This window comes from Heterodontus francisci, chromosome 17, assembly GCF_036365525.1.
Source record: "Heterodontus francisci isolate sHetFra1 chromosome 17, sHetFra1.hap1, whole genome shotgun sequence".
NCBI lineage: Eukaryota > Metazoa > Chordata > Chondrichthyes > Heterodontiformes > Heterodontidae > Heterodontus > Heterodontus francisci.
The window spans coordinates 31293766-31316089 of NC_090387.1; the positions used below are offsets into that span (position 1 = coordinate 31293766).

General features: G+C 42.6%; 1 protein-coding gene across 4 annotated transcripts in view; it reads right to left on the bottom strand.

Annotated features, from left to right (window-relative positions):
* The window catches only part of wwp2 (WW domain containing E3 ubiquitin protein ligase 2), a 277512-nt gene that overhangs the window by 221248 nt on the left and 33940 nt on the right, over nt 1–22324 (bottom strand). For all 4 annotated transcript variants that reach the window (XM_068049205.1, XM_068049206.1, XM_068049203.1 and 1 more), the window contains exon 2: nt 16897–16980. In XM_068049205.1, the coding sequence (XP_067905306.1) occupies nt 16897–16966 (70 nt within the window). In that variant the 5' untranslated portion in view covers nt 16967–16980. The remainder of the gene's footprint in view (nt 1–16896; nt 16981–22324) is intronic.

Sequence of the window (22324 nt, forward strand, 5' to 3'; positions counted from 1 at the left end):
TTTAATAATTAAATCTGTTGTGGTCAAACAAGGAGGGGAAAAAATGGGAAGCTCTCCGACCCCTCCTCACCTGACCATAGCAAAGGGTATATCCTAGCAGGGCAAAAAATAAAATCACAAAGCGACAGTCCTCTCAAAGGCAGAACACCCAGATGTGTTGGCACTAAATCAAACAGAGGCGGCTTCGGTGGATCGGACACTTCTGCTGGATGGAAGATGATCACATACCCAAGGACATTCTGTATGGTGAGGTAGTTGGGGCCAGACGACCAATGAGGTGTCCAGAGCAAGGATGCTTGCAAGCTTGACATGAAGGCCCTAAATGTCGACTATCACATCTCGGAGTCACTAGCTGGCGAAGGAGGAAAATGGCGACACATCCTGTGGACTAGCATGCACTACAACAACGACCAGTGGCTAGAGCAAACTGGCAACAAGCGCCAACACCGAAAACAACTCAACAGCGTCACTTGGCAGCTTCACGTGCAGCACTTGTGACAGAACCTGCCTCTCAAGGATTGACCTTTACAGTCATCAGTAAAGGTGCATCGAGAAGACACCCCACCTAAATGGATTGCTTGCTGCATGTCCATCTTTTGTAGATGGAAGGACGCCAACACATACATAGCAGAAAATCTATGAAAACCATTAAGAAAATATATTTGAAGAGAATTATTTACCTCCAACATTGAAAACAAGTTTCAAAAAGACAAAATTTTATTTTTATATGCCACTTATGTCAGGAATAAAATGTTAGGGTTACACCAATTTCACACAGTATGACTATGTATCTTTCCACATACAAGAATTCATTACTGGACAATACTGGTATGCTTGAATGCATCCCAGCAGTTGGTCTGCCTACTACGTTAGCCATTTATATCACCAGCAGAGGGAGCGGCCATCAGAATGTATGATCATAAACTTAAGATCTTTATGCAGTGAGTCAAACTGTAAAAGTTAACTTGTTATAGTAAAACCCAGGTTAACCTCACTTTCCAGTCTCCCTTCCCCTATCTTACTACAGACTCATCTGACTCACTTGGCCACAGTTGAAGGAAGAGGTCAAGGAAACAAATGGATAAAGGAATAAAAGACCAAACTTGTGCTGAGTCAGATTAGGAAACTATGTATATGTTACCAAAGTAGGGTGATGTTTCACAATACAAATTAAGTTTGTTAATTTCGTAAAACAATAAAATTAATCAGTGAAGTGGTGGATCACCTATAAACCTGTCTTTTGACAAATAATCCTCAGTAATTGGATCATTTCCTGTTGCACTGTGAATAATGACTGACTTGCATTAATGTAATAAATTTCACATTCTAAGGGCATCCCAAAGCAATTCACCATCTATTCAAGTATAGTCACTTCTTTAGGCAAACGCACAAGAAAATTTGTGCGCAGCAAGGTCCCACAAACAATAAAATCAATGACCAGTTTATCAATTTTGGTGGTACTAATTGAAGGACACCAGAATACCCTGCTCTTCTTCAAAAAGGTGAGGTGAGGGAATTAAGCGCCCCAGTTCTTGGCACGTACAAACATTTTAGAAATATCACCAAGTTAGCACGATCATCTGATATTGCCCCAGCCCTAGTCCAACTTAATCGGACAACATTTTTATTTCATTCTTGGGATATGACGTCACTAGCTAGCATTTATTGCTCATTCCTAATTGCCCTCGAGAAGATGGTGGTGGGCTGCCTTCTTGGACCACTGCAATCCATATCATGAACAGTGCAGTTAGTTAGGGAGTTCCAGGATTTTGACACTGTTACGACCAAGGCAGGAATAAAGCACTGTCAATTCAGTCCCATTACTCCACAGGTCATAGCACATTAAAGTTTTCCCACCTACTGGAAATTAGCCAAACTAAACACTAATAACCACCACCCACCCACCCGCCCCAAGAATATAACAGACCAAACCAGGTATCTTTAAATGACAAATTAACTATTAATAAACTAAATCTTAAACAATACTGAGATAAATCTATGTCTAAAGATTTATAAATTCTTATTACTCCTAATCTTCATGCACACACACATACATACAAAAACCAACAGTTAACCTGTTTTAAATTAGAGCTGTCTCTTAGGAATAAATAAATAACTGGGTTATAAGTCTTTGTGGGGTACGTTCCCAGTTCGGTGAGGTTTCCCAGAGATGAACAGTCAGATGCCACACGAAGTCTCCAGGCGAGTTTGACCAACGGTCTTTAATGGATAGGCGTTCAAAGCACTTCGGTTGCAGCAGGCATCACAGAGTTCTTTCAATGAGCATAGAAACAGGTCTATTTGGATTTGTAAATTGGCAGTCTATCAGTAGAAACTTGACTGAGAATTTCAGAACTCCCAGAAATACAAAAAGGCAATGGAAAGTCACTCCTGAGGCAAAGAACTCTTAGAGATTGGAAGTAAAAAGGAATTTGCTACCTCCAACAATATAAAGATTTCCTTTCCGGGGTTTTTCCCTCCTTAGACAATACACAGCTGGTAGATCAATGTAGATTTTTCTGCCGAGATATATTCCTCAGCGAGCACGCTTCACTGGTCTCCAAATCAAACTGGATCTAGCCAGTCCTTAACCACAGTCAACTGTTGCCTAGGAAACAGGCTTGCTGCTGGCACACTATGCCCAGAGAATCTAAAAGCTTCTCTCTGCCTTCAAGATACACAGTCCCCCTTTGTTTTTAAAAAGAGAAGGGGAAAAAAAACTACACTTCCATGACAACACAGTGACAATGAAGGGTGCAAATTAGAGAGAATTGTGTTCCCATATACCCGCTTGCCCTTCTAGGCAGAGTTCACATGTTTGGGAAGTGCTGTCAAAGAAGCCTTGATGAGTTGCTGCAGTGCATCCAGTAGATGGTACACACTACAGCCATGGTGCAAAGATAGTGGAAGAAGGAGATGCTTAAGGTGGTGGATTGGCTGCCAATTGAGCAGAATGTTTTAGCTTGGATGGTGTCAAGCACTGAATGTTGGTGCAGCTGTAATAAAAAAAAAAGCAAGGAGAGCATTCCATCACACAACTGATTTGTGTCATGTAGGTGATGGAGAGAATTTAGGGAGTTACGAGATGATCCACCCGCCGCAGACTACCCTGCCTCTGACCTGCTACAGAATATCCAAGGTGTGTAGCTGGTCCAGTTGAGTTTCTGGTCAACGGTGACCCCCAGGATGTTGATAGTGGGGGATTTGGTGATGGTAATGCCATCAAATGTCAGAGAGCTTGTTAGATTCTCTTGTTCGAGGTAGTCATTGCCTGAGACTTGTGTGAACTAAATGGTACTTGCCATTTATCAGCCCAAGCCTGGATGTTGTCCAGGTCTTGCTGCATTCAGGCATGGACTAATTATCTGAGAAATTGCGATGGGAACTGAACACTGTACAATCAGCACACATCCCCACTTTTGACTTTACGTTGGAGGGAAGGTCAATGATGAAGCAGCTGAAGAGGCCTGTTGAGGAATGAAACGCAGCTAACAGCTACATATACACAACATCTTTTATATTTGCAGGGAATGTCTTGATTCAAACGTCACTAATCATACCTATAAAACTATTTTTAACCTTTAAGGCATCACTTTCCCACGCTGATTGTTCAAATCTGGAGATCTGTACTATTGCACATTTCCAGGTGCTTTTGAACTGGAAAACTTGGTACCAAACTAGCCTAGAACCAATTGGCATCTTTTACTCCACAAAAGTTGGCAACCTTTGACTGCACAAAATTGAAATTGTGCCCAAACTTATTCAGAGTTCATGTGCTGCTGCAAACAAGGTTGGGCAATCAAACAGAATCTCACCCACCATATTGAATTGCTTCCAGGAAACTAAGACTAGGAAACTTAGACCAAAATGCTACATATTTATGGCAGATCAGATATAAGCAATTTGCCAGAAGTTTAACTTAGGATAAAGTTCAGAAGTACATTGCGCAGTAATGTTTGGACATCAATTGAAACACACCAAAATCATAATTTACCAAATTGAGTCGATAGGACAAGAATCCTGTCTAAATTCTAAATGCACTAATATGATAAGCATAGCAAGTTTCCCAGGCACAGAATCATTTTATGTCCTTCCCCACTCACCCAGCCATACCCCTGCCCCCTGCTGAAACCGCGACCTCCAGATCAATCCAAAAATAATTGCACTGGCCTGCTCTCTCCCTATTTTTTGTATTTTCCCCATTTCAAACAGTTACCCAGATTTCCCTTAAAAGATGCAACAGTCACTGTTTCAACCACTCCCTGTGGCAAAGATTACCATCATCCAACAATCCTTTATTTAAAAAAGGTCTAACCTCTTTCCCACTTTTAATGAGTATTTTGAATTGATAATCCCTCATCACCAAGTTGCCAACCAGAGGAAATAATCTGACCCTACTCACAACCAAAACCACTCAATTTTAAACACCTCTTAACTCTCCTCAGACTTTTCTGCTCCAGGGCAATTAGTCCCAGTATCTCAAGTTTCTCATCCTTCAGTATCAATGATGCATGTGTTCGATGGCTTTAATATCCTTTCCTTAATGGTTGCCCAAAACTCCGTACAGTCCTCAAACTACAGTAAATTACTCCAATCTTATACACTATTCTGCCATTCAACCAGATCATGGCTGATCTTCTACTTCAATGCCATTTTCCCACACTATCCCCATATCCCTTGATATCTTTAATATCTAGAAATCTATCGATCTCTGACTTGAACATAACGAGGCAGCCTCTACAGCCCTCTGGGGTACAGAATTCCAAAGATTCACCACTCAGTGAAGAAATTCCTCATCAGTCCTAAATGGCTGCCCTCTTATTGAGATTGTGTCCACTGGTTCTATACCCCTCCAGCTAGGGGAAGAATCCTTCCTGCACCAACCCTAATGAGCCCTGTAAGAATTTTGTATGCTCAATGAGATCAACTCTCATTCTTCTAAACTCCAGAGAATAATGGCCCAGTCTATTTAACCTTCCCTCATAGGACAATCCCACCATCCCAGGAATCAGCCTGGGGTGAACCTTCATTGCATTCCCTCTACGGCAAGTATATCCTTCCTTAGGTAAGGAGACCAAAACTGTACACAATACTCCAGGTGCGGCATCACCAAGGCTCTACACAATTGCAGCAAGACTTCTTTACTCAAATCCTCCTGCAATAAAGGCCAACATACCATTTGCCTTCCTAATTGCTTGCTGCACCTGCAGGTTAGCTTTCACTGACTTATGAACAAGGATACCCAGGTCCCTTTGGACATCAACACATCCCAATCTCTCACCATTTAAGAAATACTCTGCATTTCTGCTTTTCCCACCTAAGTGGATAACTTCACATTTTTCCACATTATATTCCATCTGCCATGTTCTTGTCCACTCGCTTAGCTTGTCTAAATCCCCTTGAAGCCTCGTTACATCCTCCTCACAACTCACATTCCCACCTGGATTTGTGACATCAGAAAACTTCGAACTACTACATTTGGTCCCCACATCCAAACCATTGATATAGATTGTGAATAGCTGCGGTCCAAGCACTGATCCTTGCAGTACCCTACTAGTCAGAGCCTGCCAACCTGAAAATGACCCATTTATTCCTAGTCGCTGTTGTCTGTCCATTAACCAATTCTCAATCTTTGCCAGTGTATTACAACCAATCTCATGTGCTCTAATTTTGCTTACTAACCTCATGTGTGACCTAATCAAAAGCCTTCTGAAAATCCAAATACACCGCATCCATTGGTTTCCCCTCATCTGTTCTGCTAGTTACACCCTCAAAAAACTCCAACAGGTTTGTCAAACAGGATTTCCCTTACATAACTCCATGTTGACTCTGCCCAATCCTATCATGATTTTTCAAGTGTCCCGTTATCACAACCTTTATTATAGATTCGAGCATGTTCCCCACTAGCAACATCAGGCTAACAGGTCTGTCGTTGCCCGTTTTTTCTCTCCCTCCTTTCTTAAATAGTGGGGCTACATTTGCTACCTTGCAATCTGCAGGAACCACTCCAGCATCTATAGAATTTTGAAAGATGATCACCAACGCATCCGCTATCTCTGCAGCCACCTCTTTCAACACTCTGGGTTGCAGATCATCAGGTACAGGGGATTAATCAACTTTCAGTCCAATTAATTTCTCTACTACTACTTTATACTAATTTCTTTTAGTTCCTCATTCTCGCTAGTCCCTTGGTTCTTTAGTATTTGAGGTTTTTTTGCGTCTTCCTCCATGGAGATAGACGCAAAATATTTGTTTACTTTCTCTGCCATTTCCTAATTCCCATTTCTGCCTGTAATATGCCCACATTTGTCTTTGCTAATCTTTTCCTTTTTACATACCTATAGAAGCTTTAACAGTCTGTTTTTAGCTTTCTTGCTAGTTTACTTTTATATTCTATTTTATCTTCCTTTATCAGTTACTTGGTCCACTTTTGCTGAATTCTAAAATGCTCCCAATCCCTCGGCTTATTACTTTTTTTTTTAACCAACCTTATTTTTTTTGTTCAGTCACAGGATGTGGGCGTCGCTGGCTAGGCCAGCATTTATTGTCCACCCCTAATTGCCCTCGAGAAGGTGGTGGCGAGCTGCCTGCTTGAACCGCTGCAGTCCTTGGGGTGTAGGTACTGTTACGACCGAGGCCGGAGCAGTGCAGAGTTTATTCCAATACCACTTCTCCACAGGTCACAACATATATTTTAATTTTCCCACTTACAAATAGTCAATCATATTCTTATCCCAGAATAGAACACTAAACCAGGTTTCTTTAATGAACAATATTTTCAGATTATAAAACATGTCTTAACCAGTAATGAGGTAAAGCATAAACACACAGATTTTAAAGTTTAAAGTCCCCTTTTTACCTTAGCCCCTCACACACACACACATATACATACACCAGTTAACCAAAAATAAAAGGGATTTTTTTTTTAATTCAGAGCTGTGTTACTGACAAAGAAAAAACACTTGGGCTGATTACTTGCTCATTTTTGAAGAAAATGGCAGATGATATGTGTTGTTCCAAAACTGGCACACAGTCTAGCCTCCAAGTACATGTAGACAGGTCACTGGGATCATTTAGATCAGTTCTTTTCAGGCAGTGTTGAGAACTAATTTAGCAGGGTTTCTTCAAAGACAGGAGACGAGATGAATTAACACAGTGGACTTCTCAGGTTCTTTTAGAGATGCTGGAAAGCGAGCTGGGTTGTGGTCTTCTCTCTTTCCTTGACACTTCTTCAGCAGCAGGAGCTAACTATCAGCCACTCACTCCAGAAGGTAAAACACACTGACTCCTACAACCAAAGGTTTGAGAGTTTTCACCCCTCTCAGGTGTGCGCTGCTGCTGCCGGGCTTGTCCAATCAAAGAGGCGCTACTGACTTCCCAGCCCACATTTTTCCCTGTTACCAGGGTTTCTGTTCTATTTTTAACTTGAGTAATGTGGCAACCAATATATTGTTGCCAAAACAGTTCTTTCAGTATCCCCATGATGACTCACTTGATAAAAAAACTGGTCCAACATTTAATCGGTTTCACAATGAATTCCTCAAAAAATATTGTAACAAAATGCATTTTCATTACAAAGTGTGGGAAAAATAGACGAAAAATTTTAAAACATATTTTCACTCAACTCATTCACTCTTTTCTTGTAGTTAACACAATTCTGCTCCGTACCCTCTTTTATTCAGAGAACTCGAACAAAGTTAAACTCTCAATAAAGCATCTGCATTAACATTATTTTTGCCCACAATATGGATAATCTTTAAGTGATAAGGTTATGATAGTAAACTTCATTGGTATTGTCTGGCATTCTGGTTTTCAGTAGTATGTACCAGTCCCTCTCTGTAGTCATGACGGACACAGACTTCAAAATGCTTAAGAACCAATAATAAACTTAGGGTTTCTTTTTCCATTGTTGAATATCTTTTTTGGTGTTGACTTAGCTTTTTGGAAAAATATCCCACTGGCCTTTCTATCCCTGATTCATCGTCTTGTAACAGGACTGCACTGACCCCCAGGTCACTAGCATTAATTGGTACCTTGAAAGGCTTAGTGAAATTTGGAGCAACCAACACTGGTTCATTAATCAAAATGGCTTTCAGCCTCTCAAAGAATGCTCGTCACTCCCCTGACCACACTACTGTGGTTTTCTTTTCCTGTAGTAAATCTGTCAGTGGAGCCACTACAGTACTGAAGGTTGGTACAAACTTAGGGTAGAATCCACACATCCCCAAAAACCTCATGATTTCTCACTTAGTCTTAGGGGTAGGGAACTCCACCAATGCTTGCACTTGAGCAGTTCTTGGCAACACTTGTCCTTGACCCACTATATGCCCGAGGTAGGTCACTCTCACTTTTGTAAACTGACTTTTGGCAAGGCTATTACTAAATCAGCTGATTGCAATTTTCTGAACAGAGTTTCTAGTTGTTCCAAGTGGTTCTTCCAAGGGTCACTGTATACAAGCACAACATCAAGGTAAACTACAGAGTTCGGCACAGTGGCTGCCACTTGGTTCATTCGTTTCTGAAAGGCTGCTGGGTATTTTTTAGCCCCAATGGCATCACTCGGCATTGGAAAAGACCGTCTGATGTGACAAAGGCCGATATTTCTTTAGCCCGAGGTGTTAAAGGAACTTACCAGTATCCCTTTAACATATCTATATTTGTAAGAAACATGGCACTGCCCACTCTGCCAACAGTCTTCCAAGCGAGGTATTGGGTAGGAGTCGGTTACTGCATTAACTTTTCTGTAGTCTATACAGAATCTAGTTGAACCATCAGGTTTAGACAGTAACACTACTAGCGAACTCCAGTTGCTTTGACTGGGTTCTATTAGGTGGTTCTCCAGCAGGTATTGGATTTCTGCTTTTACCTGGGCTTGTTTCTCTGGACTTAAGCAGCAAGTATGCTGTTTTATGGGAAGGGATTCCCCTACATCCACATCATGTGTGGCTAAGGTTGTACATCCTAGCTTATCTGTACAGACTCTCTTAAATGCTGTGAGTAGCCTTGTTAGGTTTTCTCGTGGATCTGCATCAATATATGAAAGTATAATGTCCAATCTCCCTAGCAATTCAGTATTAGCTAACCAGATAGTAAGAGGTTCAATTTGAGAATTGTCTAGGCCTCCTTTGGCCTCTTCCTCATTATTCTTTCCATCCTTCTGTCTCTACTACTTGACTTCCCTGTACTTGCTTATCCTCCTCCGGGTGATAATATTGTTTCAATGGTTTTGTGAAAGGGAGATCATGTTTAACCAATTTTTTGGAGTTCTTTGATGGAGTTACATGTGCTGTGGATAAAGGGGAACTGGTGGATGTACTGTATTTAGATTTCCAGAAGGCATTTGATAACAAAGGTTACTGCAGAAAATAAAAGCTCATTGTGTAGGGGGTAACATATTGGCATGGATAGAAGATTGGCTAGCTAACAGGAAACAGTATGCATAAATGAGTCATTTTCTGGTTGGCAAGATGTAATGAATGGTGTGCCACAGGGATCTGTGCTGGGGCCTCAACTTTTTACAATTTATATAAATGACGTGGATGAAGGGACCGAAGCTATGGTTGCAAAATTTGCTGATGACACAAAGATAGGTAGGAAAGTAACTTGTGAAGAGGACATAAGGGGGCTGGAAAGGGATATGGATAGGTTAAGTGAGTGGGCAAAGACCTGGCAAATGGAGCATAATGTGGGAAAGTGGGAAATTGTTCACTTTGGCAGGAAGAATAAAGAAGCATATTATTTAAATGATGAGACATTGCAGAGCTCTGAGATGCAGAGGGATCTGGGTGCCCTAGTGCATGAATCTCAAAAGATTAGTATGCAGGTACAGCACATAATTAGGAAAGCTAACAGAATGTTATCATTTATCGCAAGGGGAATTATGCTTCAACTATACAGGGCATTGGTGAGACCACATCTGGAGTACTGTGTACAGTACTGGTCTCCTGATTTAAGGGAGGATGTAAATGCATTGGAGGCAGTACAGAGAAGGTTTACTAGACTAATACATGGAATGGGCGGGCTGTCTTACGAGGAAAGATTGGACAGTCTAGGCTTGTATCGGCTGAAATTTAGAAGAGTAAGAGGCGACTTGATTGAAACATACAAGATCCTGAGGGGTCTTGACAGGGTGGGTGTGGAAAGGATGTTTCCCCTTGTGGGAGAATCTAGGGGTCACTGTTTAAACATAGAGGGTCGCCCATTCAAGACAAGAGATGAGGAGAAATTTTTTCTCTGAGGGTCATGAGTCTTTGGAATTCTCTGCCTCAAAAGGCAGTGGAATTAGAGTCGTTGAATATTTTTAAGGCACAGATGGATAGATTCTTGATAAGCAAGGGGCTGGAAGGTTATCGGGGGTAGATGGAAATGCAGAGTAAGCAGTTCAGCCATGAACTTATTGAATAGCGGAGCAGGCTCAAAAGGGCCGAGTGGCCTACTCCTGCTCCTAATTCGTATGTTCGTATGTGATATATTGATGTGACACAGCCGATTCTTTTTCCGGCGATCTGGCGTGTCAAACAATTTACTTCAGCAATTCTCTTGACCACTTTATCTGGAGCATTGAATCTTGCTTTCAACGGTTCACCCTGGAATGGAATAACACTTCATCCCCTGGTTGAAATTTTTGGGTTTTAGCATACTTGTCTGCCGATTTTTCCATAGTTGTTTGGGAAGCTTTAAGGTGTTCTTCAACCACTTTGCAGGCTCTCGTGAGCCATTCCCAGAGCACAGATACATAATCTAACACAGAAGATTCATCCCTCTATTCCAAAAACCTTTCTTTAATTAGTTTTAGAGGACTCCATGTCTCATGTCCATAAACTAATTCAAAAGGACTAAAACCTGGCAAACAAAAGAAATTCTAGCCCTTTATCCCAATCATGACAGTGTGCCCTGATCATTGTTTTGAGGGTCTGATGGTACCTTTCTAAAGCTCATGTGTCTGTGGGTGGTATGCTGTGTTATACCTAAGTTACCCATAACTTCCTGAAAGATTTTAGACATAAAATTGAAACCTTGATCCAATTGAACCTCAATCGGTAATCCATATCGGAGTTAACTTCTCTACCACTATCTTAGCAGAAACTGGTCTCAAGGAAATGCCCTCTGGGAATCGAGTAGCCATATTCATGATAGTGAGTATATATTGGTGACCTGCTTTTGTTTTTGGTAAGGGTCCTACACAGTCTACCAACACTCTACTAAATGGTTCCCCAAAAACTGGTATGGGAATTAGAGGTGCCTATTTTATGGCAGGTTGCAGTTTTCCCACAATCTGGCACATATGGCACATTTTACAAAACTGCACCATGTTCTTGGAAAGACCTGGCTGGTAAAAATGTTGATCTAGACGTGATTTGGTCTTCCGGATCCCCACGTCCTGCTATAGGAATTTCATGTGCTATCCTTAATAGGTCCCGGCGATACTTTGACGGTAGCACTATCTGATGAGCTACTGTCGATTCTTCGGCCACTAGTCTGTGAGGAGGTCTCCACTTCTTCATCAGAATCTTATTTTTAATACAATAGCCTTCTGGAACTCCTTTTGCCTCAGCTTCTGCAACAGCTAATTGTGCCACTTTATTTAACCCTGGATCAGCTTGATGAGCCGTGATCAGAGAAGACTTGTTAAATATTGGCTTTGGATTATCCAAATCCCAAAAGAAAGATTCGGATTTTCGGCTATCTGACAGTGGTGCCAATTTTACCTCTGACAATGGAACTTGTTTAGCCATTGCTCGGGTTACTACACATGAAGCAAAAATTCCTGGAACCTTTTCCTGTAACTGTTCTGTCTCTTTAACTTAATTTGGTTTTTCTGTAACTACTGGAGAAGCTACTACTTTTGCTCTGGTCAAATCATTCCCCAGGCATAGGTCAACTCCATCTCCTGGCAAACTATGGACAACTCCTACAGTTACCGTTCCAGACATTAGGTCACACTCTTGGCACACCCAATACAAAGGTATATATAAAGGTACATACACCCCACCAATACCAATCACTAAAACCTGAGCGTTCAGAGCGCTCTCCGGTGTTGTGAAATCTTGTGCCTTTCCACAACAGGAGAGTTTGGGTTGTTCCTGTATCCCTAAGTGTAACTATAGGTTTGCCTGCCTCACTTGAGGGATAACGAGTTATTTTTCCTTTCGACAAGAATTCCCCATAACTCTCAGGTATCTTATTCACAACCCCTACACACTCAGTGGTTTTTGTACTTGGCCTTACAGCTGTAGTCAGAGCTACAGCCTGATCTGCTGTCCTCACCATCAGGGCCCCTTTCACTGTATTGGCTTTGTGTACCCCAATATTTCCCATGGGTTTTCTCTGCAACTGCCAGCATTCTGCAGGAAGATGTCCCATCTTGTGACAATGGTAACACTTAGGCTTGCGGACTTCACTTCCATCTTCAGCACCTTCCTTTCTGGCCCGAGATCATCCTGGGGCATTCCCAGTTGTCCCTTCCTGTCCCCGGCTACTTGCCTTCCTTTCACACTCCTACCTCTATCCTTCTCAGGTTTGTGGGGGTGACGGACAATAGGTTTGGACTTGTACACAAACGCGTAATCATCAGCAATTTCTGCTGCCTATCTGGTCGTTGAAACTTTCTGGGTCTCTACAGGGGTTCTTACTAATGGAGGGAGTGAATTTTTAAATTCTTCCAAGAGAATTAGTTCCCCATAGACTCGATCCGAGACATCCCTAACCCTGGCACCCGGGAGGCAACATACCATCCGGGAGTCTCGTTCGCGACCACAGAATCTCCTGTCTGTTCCTCTAACCATTGAATCTCCTATCACTATCGCTCTCCTATTCTCCCCCCTTCCCTTCTGAGCCACAGAGCCAGGCTCAGTGCCAGAGACCTGGCCGCTGTGGTTTTCCCCTGGTAGGTCGTACCCCCCAACCGTATCCAAAACGGTATACTTATTATTGAGGGGAACGGCCACAGGGGATCCCTGCACTGTGCGCCTATTCCCTTTCCCTCCCCTGACGGTCACCCAGCTACCTTTATCCTGTAACTTAGGTGTCACTACTTCCCTATAACTGCTCTATATCACCCCGTCAGCCTCCTGGATGATCCAAAGTTCATCCAGCTCCAGAACCCTAACGCGATCTGTGAGGAGCTGGAGTTGGGTGCACTTCTCACAGGTGAAGTCAGCATGGACACAAGTTGTGACCCTTACCTCCCACATCCTGCAAGAGGAGCATGCAACCGCCCTAGCTTCCATCCCCTCTGCTCTAAATTGACAAAAGAGATTAAGAAAACAAAAGAAAAACCTTACCTTACCAAACCCTCCACACAAGAGTCCTTTTTATTTTGGTTAGAGGAGGAGAATGGGTGGGAGACACTACACATGTAGTGTTTCGGGTTTAGCCACTGCCCGAATATACAAGTTCACTTACCCAGCAGTCCCCGTGTCCGCGTCCGCCGAATCACGAGTTAAGTACTTTACAGCTCAACTTACCTTCCTGGTTGCCCCCTGGCTCGTGCTCTCACCGCTCCCGCTGCTCAAATGGAATACCCACCAATCACTTACCAGCTCTCCTGTGACGTCAAACTTCAATTTTTGTTGGTCAAGCAGGTCCACAGAACAGAACAGAGTGCTCTCGCTGTTGCTTCTGGTCTCTGGCTTCGGCTCCTTTTATCTCCCGGCTCCTCTCGCCTGTTCCCACTCTCGCTGCCACCGCTCCCGCTGCTGCTTCTGGTCTCTGGCTTCGGCTCCTTTTATCTCCCGGCTCCTTTCGCCTGTTGAGCTTCTTCAGTGTTGGAGCTGCATTCATCCACGCAAGTGGAGAGTATTCCATCACACTCCTGACTTGTGCCATATAGATAATAAACAGGCTTTGGAGAGCCAGGTGAGATACTCACCGCAGAATTCCCAGCCTCTGACCTGCTCTTGCGGCTACAGTATTTATGTGGCTGGTCCAGTTCAGTTTCTGGTCAATGGTAATCCCCCAGGATGTTGATAGTGGGGCATTCAGCGATGGTAATGCAATTGAACATCAAAGGGAGGTGGTTAGATTCTCTTTTGTTTGAGATGGTCATTGCCTGACACTTGTGTGGTGTGCATTTGACTTGCCACTTATCAGCTCAAGCCTGGATGTTGTGAAGGTCTTGCTGCATCTGGACACGGACTGTTCAGTACCTGAGCAGTTACGACAGGTGCTGAACATTGTGCAATCATCAGCGAACATCCCCACTTCTGACATGATGGAGGGAAGGTCATTGATGAAGCAGCTGAAGATGGCTGGACCGAGGATACTACCCTAAGGAACTCCTGTAGTGATGTCCTGGCACTGAGATTTTTATTTTTATTTATTTTTTATTTATTTAGAGATACAGCACTGAAACAGGCCCTTCGGCCCACCAAATCTGTGCCAACCAACAACCACCATTTTATACTATTCCTACATTAAGCCCATATTCCCTACCACATCCCCACCATTCTCCTACCATCTACCTACACTAGGGGCAATTTATAATAGCCAATTTACCTATCAACCTGCAAGTCTTTGGCTGTGGGAGGAAACACACGCGGTCACAGGGAGAACTTGCAAACTCCGCACAGGCAGTACCCAGAACTGAACCCGGGTCGCTGGAGCCGTGAGGCTGCGGTGCTATCCACTGCGCTTCCACAACCACAATCATCTTCCTTTGATATAATACAATTCTTTAACTTCTCTGGTTAGCCATGGCTTGTGTGTCTCAAAGGAATGTATATTTTTTGTAAACCATGTATTAATGTTTTTTAAACATTAGGCATTGCCTGTCTACCATAACTTTTAATGTAGTCCCCCAATCTACCACAGCCAACTTGCCCCTCATGCCTTTGTAGTTTCCATTGTCTAGATTGAAGACTTTCGTTTCAGATTGAACTACATCACTTTCAAACTTAAAATAAAATTCTATCACATTATGGTCACTCTTCTCTAAAGGCTCCTTTACACTAAGATTAATTAGCCCTTTCTCAATGCACAATACCAGATCTAAAATAGCCCATTCTCTAGTTGGTTCCTCAACATACCGTTCTAGAAAACCATCTCTTATACATTCCAGGAATTCGTCCTCTACAGCATTAGTGCTAATTAGATTTACCCAGTCTATATGTAGATTGAAGCACCCCCCCCCCCCACCCATGATTACTGTATTACCCTTGTTACGTGCACCTCTAATTTCCTGATTTATACCGTGCCCTACATTACCACTATTATTTTATTATTTTGTGGCCTATAAACAGCTCCTACCAATGTTTGCTGCCCCTTGCTATTTCTTAGCTCTACCCAAACTGATTCTACATCTTGATCTTTCAATCTAAGATCCTCTCTCACTAATGTACTGATCTCATCCTTTATTCACAGCGCTACCTCACCTCCTTTTCGCCTATCCCTCCTAGACGTCAAATACCCTTGAACATTCAGTTCTCAGCCTTGGTCATCCTGCAGCCACATCTCCGAAATGGCAATTAGATCATACCTGTTTACTTCTATTTGCGCCATCAATTCGTTTATCTTGTTGCAAATGCTGTGTGGATCAAGTGCCTTTAATTCTGTCTTTTTATTATTTTCACAACTTCTAGCCTTAACTGCTGGCACATTCTTAAGTTTGTACGCTCTGTCCCTTCCTGCCACACTGATTACTACCTTGCTCTCTTGCCTTTTCCTCTCTGTTTAAATTATCACATCTTCTCTCACTTGATCCCTCATCCCCACTATTTAGTTTAAATCACTCTCGAGCGTCTAGTTATATGACTTGCCAGAACACTGGTCTCAGCACGGTTCAGGTGAAGACCAGCAGAGTTCACGTGAAGACCATCCCAACAGTACAGCTCCCACTTTCCCCAGTACTAGTGGCAGTGACCCAAGAATCGAAACCCATTTCTCAAACACCAATCTTTGAGCCACGTATTTAACTCTAATCTTATTTACCCTACTTCAATTCACTCATGGCTCAGGTAATAATCCAGAGACCACCACCTTTGTGGCTCTGCTTTTTAAATTTAGCCCCTGGTTGCTCATATTCCCTATGCAGAACTTTTTTCCTAGTCCCATCTATGTCGTTGGTACCCACATGGACCACGACAACTGGATCCTCCCCCTCCCTCTGCAAGTTCCTCTCCAGCCAAGAGGTCCCAAACTCTGGCACTGGGCAGGCAACACAGCCTTCTAGACTCTTGCTCTTGGCTGCAGAGAACTGTGTCCATCTCCCTGACTATATTGCTCCTACTACCACTACATTACTATTTACTCCCCCAGCTTGAATGGCTTACTGTACCACAGTACCATGGTCAGTTTGCTGATCCACCCTGCAGCCCTCACTCTCATCCATACAAGTTGAAAGAACCTCAAACCTGTTGGACAATTGCAAGGGCTGAGGCTCCTCCACTTGTGCCTTCTCGATCCCCAAAGCTGCCTTATTTGCAATCATACCACGCTGCCCAAATCAGAAGACACTATCTTAAGTGATAATTATGAAACATCTTACTGAATGCCTTCTGAAAATCCATGTAATCCTTTATCCAATCTGTTACTTCCTCAAAAGTAATTGTTACACTGCTATTTTCTATCAATAACATTAGGTAGGTTACAGCAATTTTAATGAGGGCAGTCTTTGATGATTCAATTACATTCCAAAATCTCCAGGTTGACCTGATTGGTTCAAACATTGACCTGCACAATCCAGGAAGAGCTGCTACCAGGTATGTAAACTTGTCCATGTCTTGTTATGATATCAACAGCACCAGAACCAATTAATTTATCTACAGTAAAGTAAAAGTTAGAAGGTAGGATTTGGAGAGGTTACCTAAAAGAATAATCAATTGCATTGCAATAGCATGAACATAGTTTGAATATGGCAGTCAGTTCGTAAACTAACTGGCATTAAGCAACTCAACTTACTTTTCAAGTTCAACTGTGACTTTTCCAAGGCTTGGTCACTCCCAGTAATACTAGAACTGGCAGTTGCCATGACATCACACCACTCTGAAAAGAAACAAACATGTATCAGCACTTCAAATGAATTATCAATGGTAGCTTTTGGCTCCAATTTTATTGTAAAATGTTTTGTGTCTCAAATCTCCTCTTAAAAGTTTCATTTATTATCCACTCTACATTTGCAGCAGTCAATACTATGTTTAATTCTGTTAGTCGTCATACCATTTCTACAGAAAAAAAAACACATTCAGCTTTTCGGCTTCAACATTAGCAGATCTCTCACTCTCCCTCCACTGTTACATTGCAGGTAAATAAAAAATTAATTACCCACAGATTACAACCTGGGTCAGAACTACAAACTGTGCATTTCAATTTACATTTGTTTTGTACAAGTGCTGCTGAGTCTTACAACAGTAACAAAAGTTGCTTAAAAAAATCCAGAAACAGAGTATAATTGAATTTAAAGTAGTTTTCAGACACAGCCATTTTCTCCTCCTCCTTTTTGGGACCATACTTAAAGAAATATATCACAAAATCACACACCTGCAAAGGTTGTTATGACCTATGAACCAGGTGCAACCATGAAAAATGACTTGTCAGCTAGCCACCACAAAAAAAATTATGGTACAGCTTTTACACAAGTGCAACAATACTTAATCAAACTGGACACCAAATACTGATCTGTTAAATACAGTAACAAGCTTTGATTATATTACTAAAAAACACTTCATTAACTGATCTGATTTATTCAATGTATCTAGTAGACATTTTCATAGCTTATCCCAATACACAAGCTAGTTTAATACTGAAGACAAGTTTCTTCAAAATACAGAACCAGAGTTTGCAACTGAAAGGGGAAAGCATAAAAAATGTTCTCCTTCAACCTGCTCCACTTAAAGCACAAGTCAAGTGAGTGCGCAATGGATATTCAGTTAGTTGTAAATTCACCATTTAAGATGACATTTTAAAAATTTGAGGTTAGCCAATTCTTCGCCTCTTAATTTTGTGCAAATTAATTTCTCTCTAAACACAGATCTTCAGACTCCGCAACATCATTGGCAAAGAATTTAAAGATTCATTGCATCAGTTGCTACAGGAGTAGGTGCATCTTCAGAATCATAGAATTATAGAAATTTACAAGACGCGAGGTGGCCATTTGGCCCATCGTGTTCACATTAGCAGATAAGGTACATACAGTCTAATCCCACATTCTGGTTCTTGGTCCGTAGCCTTGTAGGTTACAGAATTTCAAGTGCATATCCAAGTACGTTATAAATGTTGAGCGTTTCTGCCACTACCACCCCTTCCAGGCAGTGAGTTCCAGATCCCCACCATCCTCAGTGGGAAAAAAAATTTCCCCTCAAATCCCCCTAACTTAAATCTATGCCCCCTGGTTATGGGGGCTTCAACCTTGGGGACTAGGGTCTTCCTATCCACTCTATCTAGACCCCACATAATTTTATACACTTCAACTAGGTCTCCACTCAGCCTCCTCTGTTCCAAAGAAAACAACCCTAGCCTATCCAATCTTTATTTAGAACTAAAATTCTCCAGTCCAGGCAACATCCCATAAATTTCCTCTATACCCTCTCCAGTGCAATTAGATCTTTCCTATAGTGCAGTGACCAGAACTGCACACAGTACTCCAGTTGTGGACATGCACTCTACACTTTTCAGGATCCTACCTTTCATTCGGTGTTCCCTTGCCTTGTTAGCCGTCCCCAAATGCATTAACGCACCCTTCTCTGGATTAAACTCCATTTGCCACTGCTCCTCGCATCTGACCAGTCCATTGATATCTTCCTGCAGTCTACATCTTTCATCATCAACCACAAAGCCACATTTTATATCATCTGCAAACTTAATAATACCCCCTCATTCAAGTCCAAATTATTTATACCACAAAAGCAAGGGAACCTAGTACTGAGCCCTGTGGAACCCCACGGGAAACAGCCTCCCAGTCACAAAATCACCCATTGCTTCCTGCCTCAGCCAATTTTGGATCCAACTTGCCACTTTACCTTGGATCACATGGACTTTTACTTTCGTGACCAGTCTGCCACGTAGGTCCTGATCGAAAGCCTTGCTAAAATCCAGATCGACTAACCTCATCGACCCACCTCAAAAAATACAGGTAGTCAGATATGGCCTGCCCTTACCAAATCAGTGCTGACTGTCTTTGACTGACCGTGCCTTTCTAAATGAAGATTTATCCTGTCCCTCAGAATTTTATCCAATAAATTTCCCACCAGAGGTTAGGCTTACTGTTCTGTAATCAGCCAGTCTATCCCCCTCTCACTTTTTAAACAATGGTATATTAGCTGTCTTCCAGTCTTCTGGCACCATACTTGTAGCCAGAGAGGATTGGAAAATGGTGGTCAGAGCCTCCGCTGTTTCTTCTGTTGCTTCCTTTAACAGCCTAGCACACATTTCATCTGGGCCTGGAGATTTATCCACCTTCAAAGATTTTAAATCCCTTAATGCTTCCCCTCTCACTATGTTAATTTCAACTAACATTTCACAGTCCTCCTCCCCAGTTGTAATGACCGTATCATCCCCAAATTTGTGAAAACAGACGCAAAATATTCATTAATACCCACGTCCTCCGCCTCCACACACAAGTTATCCTTATAGTTCCTAATAAGCCCTATTCTCCCTTCAGTTATCCTCTTACTCCTTATTTAAAGAAATCTTTGGGCTTCCCTTGGTTTTACTTGCCAATTTTTTTTTCATGCTCTCTTCCCTAATTTCCTTTTAATTTCACCCCTACACTTTTTATACACTTCCAGGTTTTCTGCAGTATTGAGCTTGCATAAGCTTTTCTTTTTTTCTTTAAATGTTGTCAGAAATCTGGTCGAAATTGAGGTTGAGATACATTTTTGATTGTGGTTGTGCACAAAAAGATAGCAGTGATTTGGTCACGAGAAACATTAGGGTGGGATGTGGCAACCAATTCAAGATCAATAGCTGTAGCCTTGACAAGAGTCTTCAAGCTGCATAAAAACTAAGGCTCAGCAGGTAGTGGCAGCTTCCTGAGAGGGCTGCAGTAGCAGTTTTAGGTGGGAATACAGGAAGCTACTACATTTTAGATTTGATGCGCATCAACTGTGCTTCTAGCTTAACTTGACAAATGCACAAATCTGACTATCTATTTCTGAAACTTTGAACCAATTTTTAATTCCAGCTTAACAAATGCTGATTTCTCATCATCAAATTAAAAATTTAAGTTCAACCAAAAATATTTTTTATTTAGAGATACAGCACTGAAACAGGCCCTTCGGCCCATCGAGTCTGTGCCGACCAACAACCACCCACTTATACTAACCCTGCAGTAATCCCATATTCCCTAACACCTCCCTACACTAGGGGCAATTTATAACAGCCAATTTACCCATCACCTGCAAGTCTTTGGATGTGGGAGGAAACCGGAGCACCCGGCGAAAACCCACGCTGACACAGGGAGAACTTGCAAACTCCGCACAGGCAGTACCCAGAATCGAACACGGGTCCCTGGAGCTGTGAGGCTGCGGTGCTAACCACTGCGCCACTGTGCCGCCCCAATATGATGTCAAGTCATTTCATTACTGAGCCAAAATGATATATATCCCACTACCAGTTTACAGCTGCACCACATACAGCAAAATTGTGTACCTTCATCAGATGACGAGGCAGAAACTGTCTAAGTTAATTTTTATACAAAGGGATTTGGAGAAAGGGACTGGGTGTCCTAGGCAATGCCTTAATGGAGAAATGAATCATTGGTTAATTGATACTGGTCAACTTACAGAGTCTTTGAATATTTTTAAGGCAGAGGTAGATAGAATCTTGATAAGCAAGGGGGTGAAAGGTTATCGGGGATAGGCGGAAATGTGAAGTCCAGGTTACATTCAGATCAGACATGATCTTATTGAATGGTGAAGCAGGCTCGAGGGGCCTACTCCTGCTCCTAATTCGTATGTTCGCATGTTCATACCACTTGCCGACTTCACAGAAATAGGAACCCGCAACAAAGACTGGCTTGAGACCAAATCAGCTGAGATGAAGTGTCATTAATGCAAAAAGCAAAGCCTACATGATGCACAACATAAACCCAACAGCCATGACCTGTAAGTAGCCAAGGCAGCCATGCAAGGGACAGGGAGATACTGCACAAATATCCCATCCTTAACGATGGGGGAGCCCAGTACATCAGTGCAAAAGAAAAGGCTAAAGCATTCGCAACCATCGTCAGCCAGAAGTGCCACGTGGATGACCCATCACGGCCTCTTGAGATCCCCAGCATGACAGATGCCAGTCTTCAGCCAGTCCGATTCATTCCACGTGATATCAAGAAACAGCTGAAGGCCCTGGATACTGCAAAAGCCATGGACCCTGACAACATTCCAGCTGTAGTACTGAAGACTTGTGCTGCAGAACTAGCCGCACCCTTAGCCAAGCTGTTCCAGTACACCTACAATACTGGCATCTACCCAATGTGGAAGATTTCCCAGGTATGTACTATCCACAAAAAAAACAGGACAAATCCAATCTGGCCAATTACCTCCCTATCAGTCTACTCTAGATCATCAAAGTGATGGAAGGTGTTGTCGACAGTGCTAACATGTGCCACTTAAACGACAACAGCTTGCTCGTAGATGCTCAGTTTAGGTTCTGCCAGGGCCACTCAGCACCTGACCTCATTACAGCCTTGGCCCAAACAGGATAAAAGAGTTGAACTCCAGAGGTGAAGGGAGAGTGACTGCCCTTGACATCAAGGCAGAATTTGACCAAGTTTGGCATCAAGGAACCCTATCCAAACTGAAGGCAATGGGAGTCAAGGGGAAAGCCTCCAGTGGTTGGAATCATGCCTAGCACAAAGAAAGATGATTGTCATTTTTGAACATTGCTGTCGAGCTCCTCAGGGTAGTGTCCTAGGCCTAACCATCTTCAGCTGCTTCATCAATGATCTTCCCTCTATCTTAAGGTCAGAAGTGGGAATGCTCGCTGATGATTTGTACTGAACATCTCACATTTGCAACTCCTCAAATACTGAAGCAGTCCGTGACCACATGCAGCAAGACCTGGGCAACATTCAGGCTTGGGCTCATATGTGGCAAGTAACATTCGCGCCACACAAGTGCCAGGCAATGACAATCTCCAATGAGAGATTCCAACTATTTCCCCCTGATATTCAACAGCATTACAATCGCTGAATCCCCCACTATCAACATCCTGGGGTTACCATTGACCTGAAACTGACTGGAGCAGCCACATAAATACTGTGGCTACAAGAGCAGCTCAGAAGCTGGGAATTCTGCGGCGATTAACTCACCTCCTGACTCCCCATCTACAAGGCGCAAGTCAGGAGTGTGATGGAATACTCTCCACTTGCTTGAATCAGTGCAACTCCAAC